General features: G+C 39.3%; 1 protein-coding gene across 15 annotated transcripts in view; it reads left to right on the forward strand.

The window, feature by feature from the left end:
- Nucleotides 1-12,337, forward strand: part of TENM2 (teneurin transmembrane protein 2) — a 612,801-nt gene that overhangs the window by 502,609 nt on the left and 97,855 nt on the right. For 8 of the 15 annotated variants that reach the window (XM_054288118.1, XM_054288120.1, XM_054288119.1 and 5 more), the window contains 3 exons: nt 2,617-2,812; nt 5,634-5,735; nt 9,492-9,524. In XM_054288118.1, coding sequence (XP_054144093.1) covers nt 2,617-2,812; nt 5,634-5,735; nt 9,492-9,524 — 331 coding nt within the window. The remainder of the gene's footprint in view (nt 1-2,616; nt 2,813-5,633; nt 5,736-9,491; nt 9,525-12,337) is intronic. The other 7 variants (XM_054288122.1, XM_054288123.1, XM_054288124.1 and 4 more) reach the window with 1 other exon arrangement.

A 12,337-nucleotide genomic window follows, 5' to 3' on the forward strand; every position in this document is an offset into this window, starting at 1 on the left:
CTTCTTTTTGTTTTTTCCCCCCTCAGTCCTGAGAAATCCGAAGAGGGATAAAAATGTAATATTGTTTTCTATATCACTTTGCACCAGTACTTCAGCATTCAGAGTTATCCAGATTCAGTCATTTTGCTTTTGCCTGGCCATTAAATTATTTGTCCTGGTTTGATTGAAGAGGGGCAATACCCCTTTTAACTGTACCAAGTTAAAATCACCGTGCCAAGGGACCTGCTCTCACCAGGTCATACCCCATCATCATGAAAAGAGATTCTGCAGCTAAAACTACTTCAAGCAGCTTCAGGCTGAAAACTCTTCCCCTTCGATCTGGCCAACTGCTGAGCCTTCTCTGCTATATGAGGTAGAATCAGCATCAAACAGGGGGAGGCAGAGGAACCTGCCAGCACAAGCAGAGAGGAACAGCGTGTTGCCAGTGAGAAATGTCAGCTTTTATTGCTGCTTCCCCAGTTGACCCTTTGTGAACAATTGTTCTGAAGAGCACAATTTCTTTTTCCCAAGATGTTGCCCAAGTAATAACATTTCCCAAGGAGGTGATGAATCTGTCCTTAACCTCTGACTGTTAGACAATGGCTTTTAGCAATCTTCCCAAATGCCATTGATTTCAGAGATAGATATATGTGTGTTTGGTACCTCACATATGCTGAAAGTTACTGGCATGCCAGAATTCTCTACATCTCTGGCATCTTTGCCTGAATTTTACTAATTTATCTGATTTACCTTTTGCCATTTAAATCATATATGGAAAAGGCTCAAGTGGATGGCAATCTGATATTGAGTGAAACTTTTTATTCCACTTCTCTTACTTTGTCCCTCATTTAAGAGCACAGAATCATAGATAGAGTGCATAATGCACTCACTGTGATGATAGCTCTCAACATTAGTGGATTGGGGCTCAAATTCCTCCCTGCCATGGATTTGCTTTGTGGAAAGGCTGCAGGTCAGTGTCAGTTCCCCAGTTTACCAGCAAGACAATAGTTCTGGCAGACATTTCCCTTTGTTGTGAGGCTGAGCATACCAGGGCTCTGTAATGCTGGTATATAAGAGGTTTTCAGCTGGAAAGATGAGGTTTTATACCTCAGTTTTGGGTAGATGTGATAACACTAGAGTGCTAAATTTGTCTGTCTTCCACTAATAGGGAAAATCTTCATTATTTTATCACTAATTGTGAATAATTTACTAGGGCTCACAGTTCCTGAGTGGAATACAGTGTGAAAGACAGTCTGTGTGTCCTTCTCTGGATGTTTATTCTGTTTGGGAGGCAAGGTTACAGTTTTCTGTTTAAACTGAAAGTAGGAGAAGGTAGATGTTTTCTCATAGTTGTTGAGGGCACAGCCTGGAAATGCAGAGGGAAATGTAATGAAGCTACTGGCAAGCAAGCACATACTATTACTGTATTTTATTGAACACATGCATCTTTCTTTAGACATGTCTATCTATCTCTATCTACTCCTACACAGATAAATGTGTCTAAAACAAGATGTGTTTTCATAGGGGACTTGTTATACAGCTATCAAAAGATTAGATATATTGGTTTTGGTGTTTCTTAAGGGCTTCCCTTAGATAGGGACTATGAGATCTACTCAGTTGAGCTTGAGAGCTCCAGAATCACAGACATTAATGACAGAAAAAAAGCCTATTAGGACAGCTCTCCCAGCTGCTTTGTTATGCAGAGTTATTCCCTGTTGTAGACTAACCAATATTTCTTCCAGTCTTGCTTAATTGTGGCATCTCCATTGGGAGGCTATTTACTGAGTTTAATAGATGGGAAGCTTATCTGACATTCATCTTAAATTTCTTTCTTTCTTTTTTTAGTTTCATGCCATTAATGGTGCCATCGCTCTTATGTTCTAAATAATCACTTGCTCTGTTTGATCCCTTTTCCAAAGATTAATGCAATGTTCTACCTTCTTTGGAAGCCATCCAAACAGAAATTCTCAATTTTCCTTAATATATGTTCAGTTCCCTTATTTGTGTTATTCCTTTCCATGCTTCCTCTGGTTTTTGTATCACACTTGCCCTGATTGTTCCTCATACAACCTCAGGTAAGCAACTTTGTGATGTAAAACTTGTGCAGTGTATTTTTATCTGGTCATGAGTTACTTTAGACAATCACATTTCCTGTCTGTGCTATACCTGTTGCACATTCTGGGGGCTTCCATTCAACAATATGTCTGGTGTTACACCTCAGATATCTATTCCTGTTTCAAAAAGAATTTATTGCAGGCAATTGATTAGAAAAGGGTGTGGGTCTCCCGAGTCTCTGAAAGCTGTGTAGGAACCTAAAATTAATGGGTCAAATAGTAGATTCCAAATATTTTCTCAAAAACCATCCTGTCAGTTTGTACGTTTTATGATCACCTATGCAGAGGAAAGATGCATAATTCTAGGTCACTGTTTAAGAAAGAATAAAAGTCACAGAATCTCTTTGTGTTCCATGGTCAGCTAGTAAATGTTAGTTTCCCGTTTCTTCCAGAATACCATTTTATAACAAGGTAGAGGAGAAAACAGTCAGATTTTTGAGCTGAACCATTCCGTATTCAGGTCTGTTTGGGGTTTTGTTTGTGTTCTCCTTTTTTCCCCCTTGTTTTGTTTTGCCCCCTGCAGTATGATTTCATGGAGCGCCTGGATGGCAAGGAGAAGTGGAGCGTGGTGGAGTCGCCGCGGGAGCGCCGCAGCGTGCAGACCCTGGTGCAGAACGAGGCCGTGTTCGTGCAGTACCTGGACGTGGGCTTGTGGCACCTGGCCTTCTACAACGATGGCAAGGACAAGGAGGTGGTCTCCTTCAGCACAGTCATTTTGGGTAGGTGCTCCCACCACCTGGGGACTTTTCCTCTCTGTTTATACCCTGCCTTACCCAAAGTTGGAATATTTTCCTGCAGTATTTGGCCTGTTTGTCCTTATGTGATGCTGTGCACTTTTTTCCTCAACACTGCTTTAGCAAAGAGTCAGTAATGGAGTGTGCTGACTTTAATTCACTAATTTTTCTCTTAATATTTTAGCATTCCCATAGATCTCGAGTTTACTTTTGGAAAACAAGGCTCAGAAAATTCAGTGTGGTTTGAAGCATTCCCCAGCTAATGTTCCTCCCCCTTATCTCTGTCATTTTGATACTTTTTATTTGCTTCTCTGAAGATGCTTCTTTACACCCAGGTGGAATAGTATCCAACAGGAGAGCTGTTTAATCTTGGTGGAAAGACAGCTCAAGAAAATGATACCTGAAAATGAGATTATTGTTTGCAGCCATCCTAGAGATTAATTGAGCCAGTTAATTAGCTGTATGTTGCTTTACAGCTTACCACTCACCTAGCAGTGAGTCATTTCCTCAACGTGGCGGAAGAACATCCAGCTGCAGTTTTGTTAGAATAGGATTACATTCAGTTGAGAATCAAACTGAGTCTAAATTCTCCAAGCTTTATTAGATTTGTTGTCCTTTGAAGCTCTTAATGAACTTTGCTGACTATCTTTTCACAGAGGTGTAACAAATTTGTGATATTCTGTCCTGGCTGGTGAAGTCTGAAATGGCACTGTGTTGTATAAATCTGTAATTCCTCTTACTTCAGGGAAGGTGTAAAAAGTCAAATTGAGGGTTTAAATCTGATGAAAAATAGTCAGAGGTGTTTTCTAGTCTTGCCTGATTAATATGTAGCTGAGATTTTTTTTCCTTTTACATTAGTATAGCATTCAGTCTGTTTGCCTAAATCCCAAAGGGAGTAGGTGAATAATCAACACTGTCATTAAGTACAAACATAATTGTTTCTGTTACCCTGAATTAAGATGAAAAAATACTTTTCTGTGAGTCTTAAAAAATTAGTATATATACGTAGTGGTTCCACAAACTATCAATTACACAAAAAGCTTTTGCATCACTTCTCTAAATTCCTCCCCTGCCAAACCATGACATTATATAATTTCCCCCCATATTTTCCATAGAAGGCTTTTTCCACTTCTCTAAAAACAACAATATTTGTGCTTATATCTTGTTTTGCCCCTGTTGTGCTTAGAAAATCTTAGGATATTATAAGCTGCCCTTTACAGGGTTGCCAGGTCAAGGCTATTGCTTTCAAGAGCATCAAAGGTGTAATAGCCAGGTAGGCTACTTGATAGAGCAATGATAGTGATTGAAATGAAATCTGGAGAAAAATACAGTGTTTTATCTGGTTCTACACACCTTGTATCAGATGCTTCATAATGAAAGGCTCTGAGACAGCTGAACATCTCTCTGGTGTGGAAGAGGAGGAAGAATAACAGAAATTATGTTAACTCCTAGACAATACTAAAGTCACCATGATTTTGAATACATAGAAAATGCTTTTGTGTGCCATGAAGCAAAATAATGAATAAATCTATAAACAAGCTTCTTCATGAGACAAATTGATATCTTTGAGCATTACGTTTCAATATTTTCTTTCCATTGTTTACATTAATCATTTCAAGAGCCCAAGCTAATGACATCTCTTTAAAAATTTGCTTTAGACATTTTGTGTTTGGTGTCCTGTAACTGTGAAATTAGATTTAAAGTTCTACTTGAATCCTTTTCTTCTTTGCAGTTTTATTTGACAAATAAAAATACTTTCCATAGTTCTGCTAGTTCCAAATCCAAATTCTCTTTTCTGTGTTGTACAGCAGCTTGATTTGGTGCCTGGGGCTGTCAGAACCATATAGTTTGGAACCACAGGTCCCACAACAACAGAGAATGATAGTGAAGAGTAATATTCCAATTAGATTTTTGTTCCAATAATTCACTGTTGAAAATATGTTCTGCTGAAATCCAACAGCTTTCAAATTAAAATAATTTTAAGAATTGATTTCAAAAATGGAGTTTTATCTTTAGATTGTTTTTATGCAAAGTAGTGTGTGCTTTATCCAAATGATAACAGAAATTGTGGAAAATAAGTATTTTGGTGCAGCTGAAATGTTATCAGGCTTATGTGTCTACTCTTCTCATATTATTGAGGTCATCAACATTTCAGTCAGTCACTCGAACTCTGATATTAAACTTTGTCCTGTGTTTTTACAGAACTCTTCTTCATTCACTTGCACAGCCACCTGCATCTTTTAATTCATTTCTTTAAGGATCGAGTAGATTTGCCACAGCAAAAGAGCTCCTCTTTGTCATGTTCAGCAGATACTTTTGTCAGCTTAATTAATGAGGCTTTAAATGCCTGTAGAAGGAAAAGAAGACACAGTTCTTGGGATGATCAATTTCCCATGGCAGGGTGGTTGAGCAAGAACAGTGTCATTGCAAAAGGGAGAGTGTTGATTTTCCTGAGGAAGCATTCTATTTGCTGCACAACATAAACTCAAGCATGGCTGTAGAAGTTTCAAGAGGTCCTGCCTATTTTTGGAACAGAGGATTTGAGCACTGTCAGAAGACCTTGGGTTCTGATAAAGCCCAGAACTTAATATGTGACTTTAGTGTGTGTCACTAAATCTCTACACATACTCGTGTTCTCATGAAACTCTGTGCATTCTGCCTCACCTGAACCTTGTGCTGCTAATGTTGTTAGGGGTTGCACTTCTAAGTATTGAGGACAAATTAAAATGAAGAAAAATATAAGCAAAATATCTGTAGCCTAAGTAGGAATTAAGCAATTAATGTGCTTGTGATGCTTTAATTTCAGACTCGGTGCAAGACTGCCCACGTCATTGCCATGGGAATGGCGAGTGTGTCTCAGGTGTCTGCCACTGTTTTCCAGGATTTCATGGAGCAGACTGTGCTAAAGGTATCATTTTCCCTATATTTACAAATAACCACAGTGTGTGTCTGTCATCTATTGATCTACAATGCCTGCTAGCTAGCATGGGTCTGAGCTAGATTCAAATAGAACAATTTGCTTTTTTTACTCTTAGATCTTGAGGAAGTATTGCCGCATTTCCAATGAGCTTGCATAGCTACAGACTTTTTTTGTGGTAAAGGTAGTAGACAGAAATGGCAGAAAATATTTATTTTCTGGAAAAGTGGATGAATTATCAATGCTTTCTGATAATCTGGTCTGCAAGAAAAGACTGATTATCTTCATTGATAGAGTGTAGTACATACTCTGGCTTGCTTGAGCCTAACTTTTAGTACAAAGCATCTTTCTTGCATATAAAATTACTCTTTGACCAAAGGAACTTTGCCTTTTGTAGGAGAATAGGTAGGACCTGATAAAATCTTAAAATAAACATTTTGTGAAATGTCAATTGTAAATTTTAACAACTAAAACTGGGAAATACACTGCTATCAAGGATTAAGTAGAAATCTAAATGACATCTATGGATTGGCAGTATGTGTTCATTAAGTTTTTTCTGAGAGTTTTGGATAGCAGTGGTAGGGAAAGGATTCACAAAGAAGGAACTCTTTAGTTTGTACAGCCAGTAGCAGATGTGTTGTCTAAATTCAGTGGCTTGGTTGTATTCCTCTCTGCTTCTGAGCATACTCAGAACATTTTACAGTTTGCTTCCTTCTTAGTTTGTGTGAGATTTAGGCACACTACCAATATCATGCTTACAATTATTTTTCACAGGGTTTTTAGGGTTCCAAGGGGGAAAGCCTGGTGTTTGAAAGCTTTTTAAGATAACTTGAAGGGCCTTAGAAATTTGCTCATTTCTTCTTAGACTCCTGATGCAGAGAGTTCATTGTGCCCCACCTTGGTCACTGCTGTGGCACATCCATGTGTCAATCAAATACTCCTTGAGTAGCTGCTATAGTTGTACTGAAGTGAGTAATTTCTGGGTTTTGTCTCCACACTTGGCTCTTGAAGGTGCCCCAGTACAAAAAAAAAAGAGAAATAGAGACCCCAAGGGCCTTGAAAAGCTAAGACTGCTATTTCAGCATTCACCCTGCTCATTTTACAGGACATTCAAGTAGTTGTTTGATTACCTGAGAAATTAAGACAGCTGGTAAATCTGGAGAGGAGATATCTGTATTGCACAAAGTGAATGGTGTGATAATGTGAGCTATAAATACAGACTGACAGCTCTGTGCTTTTCTGTGGTGTTAACCTGTGAAAGTATGCATGCAGTGACTGTGTGCTTCACTGCCACCCTTCACACATACATGGCCATTATATCAACTCATTTGCATTCTGAGTTGTGCAGCAATCCTGCATTGTCTACTGAACCTCTGTGTAGCACTGTGTGCTGTGTTAGTGCTAGAAAATACTTCCTTCAGGCTGTGACAGATAAATAGCTTTCGAATAGGGTGCTTGTCAAACTATTCGTCAGGCTTCTCCTGCCCCTCAGTGCATTCCCTCTGCTTCCTGCTTTGTCCTTTCTGTGTTGTCTCTTTCCCCTCAAAAGCAGAAATGGTTTCATGGAAGCTTCCTTCAACTCTGGTACTGTTTTCTTGTCAGACATGATGGTATTTCTAAAGAACAAAGAAGCCTGAAAAACTGCACAAGATGAGAACATGGGTGTGTTGACAGAACTCGTGTTTCTGTGCTGGAACAGCTGCACAGTGTTACCCTGAGAGCTGGGTGTGGGGGCTTTTTGCCTCACCCCTTTCATGCCTGTTCTCACAGCCACAGGCTTTTCTGCTTACTTGAATGCTCTTCATATGTGAGAGCAGTTTCAGAACTCAGAAATCAAAATTGGAATTCTATGCAGGGTAAACACAGTAAAATGCAATAGAGAATCACATCTTTTACATCATACATGTATGTATTAAACATGTGTGGACACATGTTTAATGTACATCTACCATAGCATTAAATTTATATTTGAACTGTGACAAGTATGGAAGGATAATGGTTTTTTTCAATTTGATTTTTTCAATTATTATTTCCTTACCAATGCATCTTTCAATGTCTCACTTCTCCACCATAAAATAAGTTGAGTCAAGACTCAAATGTGGAGAAAATGTGAGCAAGCTCCTCAGATGGCTTTTAGAACTTGGTCCATGCAGTAACAGCAGTCTGAGAGCTTCCCTTTGTGTGATCCCCAAGTCTGACAGATATGAAACACATTCCTTCATCCCAGGGCTGGTCCTGAGGCCATCAGAGGCAGTGAGACATCGGGGGAGTCTCTGCAAGCCATTTGCAGGCAGTGCACAGGGACCCCTCCATCCACCTGGTTCAAAAATACAAAAATGAAGGAAAGCTGTGGGACACAGCACAGATTTGACTTCAGATCCATTAGCTTCAAGAAAACACTATGAAAATTATTGGAAAGAGATGAACTTTTGGCCCAACCCACAGGGTGTAACACACTTTCATACCCTGATTGAAATGGAACAAGCTTCACCCTCTCAAACACTCCTGCCAAACCCTGTGTGGGGTATTTCTCATTCTCATTCTGTGGAAATAGCTTATTATCTGGTCTTCAGTATCAGCAGATTTACTCCATTCTTGCTTAGGCAAAATTCCCTTTGGAGTTTATCCTTATTAAGGTTAAAGAATTTCATCTAACATACAAAAAAGGTAATGATACATTTTGATCTCATGTGGATAAGATATGGCATACAAAGAAAAAGAAAATCTGATAATCAAAGGATAATTCCATGCAGAGCTGTGTCCTGATAAAGCAAGTGTGTACAGTTAAAGCCAGTGGAAGATTTGCTGTGAATTGAACTGCACTGTGAGTAACCTCTTGTCCACAATTATGTGTAGGAGCTATTGGTGAAAAACAATTCTCTGGCCAAGGATCAATTAAAGAATCAGACATGCAGCTGTGATTATTGTTATTTTTTGGTGTGTTTCACCTTTTTCTATTAATCTCTGTTTTTCTGTAAGATCTGTGATATAACCACTGAAGTATATCAACAAGTCCTTGCTTAGAATTGTTGCTGTTCATGTCTGATCCAAGTTTGGATTTCAAGGTCTGTGGTGAATCTGCAGCAGGCATCCATCAGCATGTCCTGCCTTTTGCCACTTGGAAATGGAGTTCAGTGCTACAATGAGTTGAGTTCTGGAAGTGACTCAGACTTGGCTATAATTTCATTTCATCTCATAAGATATTTGAAGGGCATGCAACTCTTCCACTCCTTTAACTAAACCACTTCCAAAGACTCTGTCAAATACTATTTTGCAACTGTGAGCAGAGCCTCCTTTAATTTTGCATTTTAAAATACTTGGATTTGCATCATAAGCGTCTTTAGCTAATCTGAAAAGGTGAACAATGCACCATCACATAGGATTTCTACATTGATATGATGAGCATAGCCTGCTAAGAGATGGTGTCCAATTTGTGAAAGAAGGACAAAAATGGAGTCAAGTAGCTTATGTCAACTGCCATGAAGTTGCCATTTAGCAGATACTTCTAGTTGATTATGCAATGTAATAAGAAACATGTTTAATATTTTAATCTAAATGAAATTAAGGCTTTTGGATTTTTTTTAAACCAGAAATTTGTGCGATGTTTGATCAGTTGACTTTTTAATCTGATTTTAAGAACTCTAATTATTCAGATTTATGTTATTCGCAATTTCTTTTCCTGTTCTCCTTGTGTGGGTTTTTCATTATTTTATTTTCATTCTGTTTGTTTTTGGCTTACTGGCAAAGGACGGCGCCACTTTAATAAGTATAAAAAGAAGGGTAGGTTTTTTTAAATTTCTTTTTATTTCTTTTGCAACATCTATTTAGTTTGAAATAGTTACAAAGCTGTAACGTGTAGTCTCTTTCTCTTTAAATTTATTCTAATGGACTTGCTGTTTGCACCACAGTTAGAATTCCTACCATTGCCATTTTCTTTGTTATGTGTGGGCTATTAATCTCTGTATAAAAATATGTAAAAAACTGTCAATTACTAGGTAAGTAAGGTGTAATTACTAGAAGTAGCAACTCTTGCATTTTTGTAGTCGTTATCTAATTTCAGTTGTTTGAGACTCATCTTGCTCTGAGGCTTTTCAGAGGCTTCTTGCTTTGACAACAGTGCAAAAAATAATGTTTTTTCATCCATGGAACACACTGCTTGAAACTGCTGTCTTTGTGCTGTGTCCAGAATGCTCCCAGTGGCACACACTGTTCTGGGAGTGATTGCAATGGGGACAACATTGAATTTTGGGGTGCATCCTGCAGAATAACTGAGAACATGGTTCATTGCTGTAGAGCACATGGCCCACAGGAATGATGTCCAGCTGCTAATCTATAGGTGTGTACATCTCCTCTCTGTGTGACTCAGGGAATCACTATTTGTCATCAGAACTTGGGTTGAAGTTTTAGGAACTGGAAGTAGCTTAAGCAGACAGAGACTGCCTGGACTCTGAAGGAAAAGGTGAGGGGATGCTGAATCCCCTTTTCCCTCTGCCTGCCCTGCACATGGCCATGGCCTCACAGAGGAGGTGGGAGCTGAGGTGAGGCAGCACTTTGGGCCTTTGGTGGCACAGTCAAGCTGGGGAAAGGGTCTTGAACTATTCAAGTGGCTCCCTGCAAATGCAAGAACAGGATCAGAGAAATGAGGGAGGGTGGATCAAACATGGTGATGCTGTCACCAGGTCGTTTTGCCTAGCAAAGCTGGAAAGGAGAAGTGTAAAAAATTTCAGGTTTGTGGCATTATTACAATGTTGTCCTGAGCCCTAATTTAAGTGATCTGTTGTGGTTAATCCTTTACACACAAAGCAAACAAATAAAAGCAGCACGTGATTCCAGGGATGTACCACCTCAATACAAGTTTAAAGGGCATGAATGGGAACCAATTGACAGATATGAAGATACAGAAAAAAATGGTGATAATGCAGTGTTATAAACACACCAGCAGTGTGACTGTTGTTAACTTGGGGATAGAAGCAGTTGACTTGTAGTAAAGGCGGTTTTAAAGAGGGGTGATGGGGCGGATAACATCTTTGTGGATAATGGAGGGAAATGGGGCCTTCAGAGGAGAGACTGAGCAGAGGAAACAGCTCCAAAAAAAAAAAAAAAAAGGCAGTTCTAAGATCTGACTTTCAAAAGCATCCTATCCTAAGTTCTAGAAAGGTTGAAGTCAGAATTCAAGCAGTGAGCAGTGTGGGCTGAAGGGGATCTGTAAATGAAGTTAGAGCATGAAGTTCATGTTCCATAAGATAAAAGACCTGAAACAAGACTGGGAAAGAAGAGGCACACAGCTGAAGGTTAGATTAATAAATTAGCAATGTAATTAGTGAAGCAGTGTTGCATATAAACATGACTGAAGAAGATTGAATTTATCAATGTGGAGAAAAAGGTGTTTATTTAATGTAGATTTTATTTACTGGAAGCCAGGGCAGAATTCTGACCTAGAGAGGCAATGCAGAATAAAGTCCATAAAAAACTTTGTCAAAGCCTGAATGTGAGGCAAGAAAAAAAAGTAAAAAAAAATCCAGACTATGAACTTTAATGAAAAGTAGAATGATGGTATTTTCCACTTTGATGGAGCAAGAATGTAGGGGTAGGTCTGAGAAGAAGTGAGAGAAAAAAAGGTAAATCAAAGAAGAAGTAACTATTAGTAAGCATTTTAGGTGTTCATAATCATAGCATGTATCATTTTACACTGTACTGTGGAAGGAAGAAAAAAGAAGTGTGCTTTTCTCTGGAAATGCTGCATTCCTGACTTGTCACCCACACACATCTCACATCCTTTCTTGCAGTTGACAGAATCCAGCGTGTTCAGCTTCTCTCTTTGTATCTCTCTCTGGGTGGGTTTGTTTTTGGGTTTTGTGTATTTATGTGTGTATGTGTGCCAACTTGTGTGCGTGCTGCAGCAGCAGCACAGCCCTGGCTTGTCACTCAAATCTTCCCTCACAGTGGGTGGAAGCATCATTCTGATACTTGAACAGACAAGGCTGCCTTTGGCAGTGTTTCCCACCAGCAGTTCCCACCTCTCTGACTCAGTACCTTAAAGGGCCTTTGTTATAAATTTTCTTCTTGTTTTCCCAGTCTCACATTTTATTAGCAGGCTATTTTCATTTCTTGCTAACTGGTCATGTCTTTGGTTGCCTTACAGGTTTTTATGTACAGGGCAGTGATTGCCTGTCTGCCCTTGTTTTTCTTGGTTTTACAGAACTGCATTACACTCTAAAAAGGAGCTTGTGCCATTAACTCTGGCTAATATTAATTACAGAATAAATAAATAGACATGCAGCCTATTTTGACAATGACTGACAGGCATTGCTGTCTATCAGCTGCTAGCTGGTCTGCATGAAATGAGATAGTAGCTTTGATCCAGTGTCAGGCAGACAAGGAGAGCCAACACAAAATCCATCACTGCAACTCTTTCTAATTGGCAATTTAAGCAGGAGCCAGGGGCTGGAGGGGTCACAGGCTGAATTCTTTCAGATTGTGAGTGCTCCTTGCTCCAGAAGGGGCTCAGGGCAACAGGAGCCATCGTATCTGGTCTGAGCTTCCTCGTCAATCCTCAGGGATCCTCCTGGAGACTGGAAATAAGAACAGGGGCT

The sequence above is a fragment of the Melozone crissalis genome, unplaced genomic scaffold, assembly GCF_028551555.1.
Source record: "Melozone crissalis strain CALT ecotype California unplaced genomic scaffold, PUWL_Pcris_2 ptg000061l_1, whole genome shotgun sequence".
In the NCBI taxonomy this organism is placed as follows: Eukaryota; Metazoa; Chordata; class Aves; order Passeriformes; family Passerellidae; genus Melozone; species Melozone crissalis.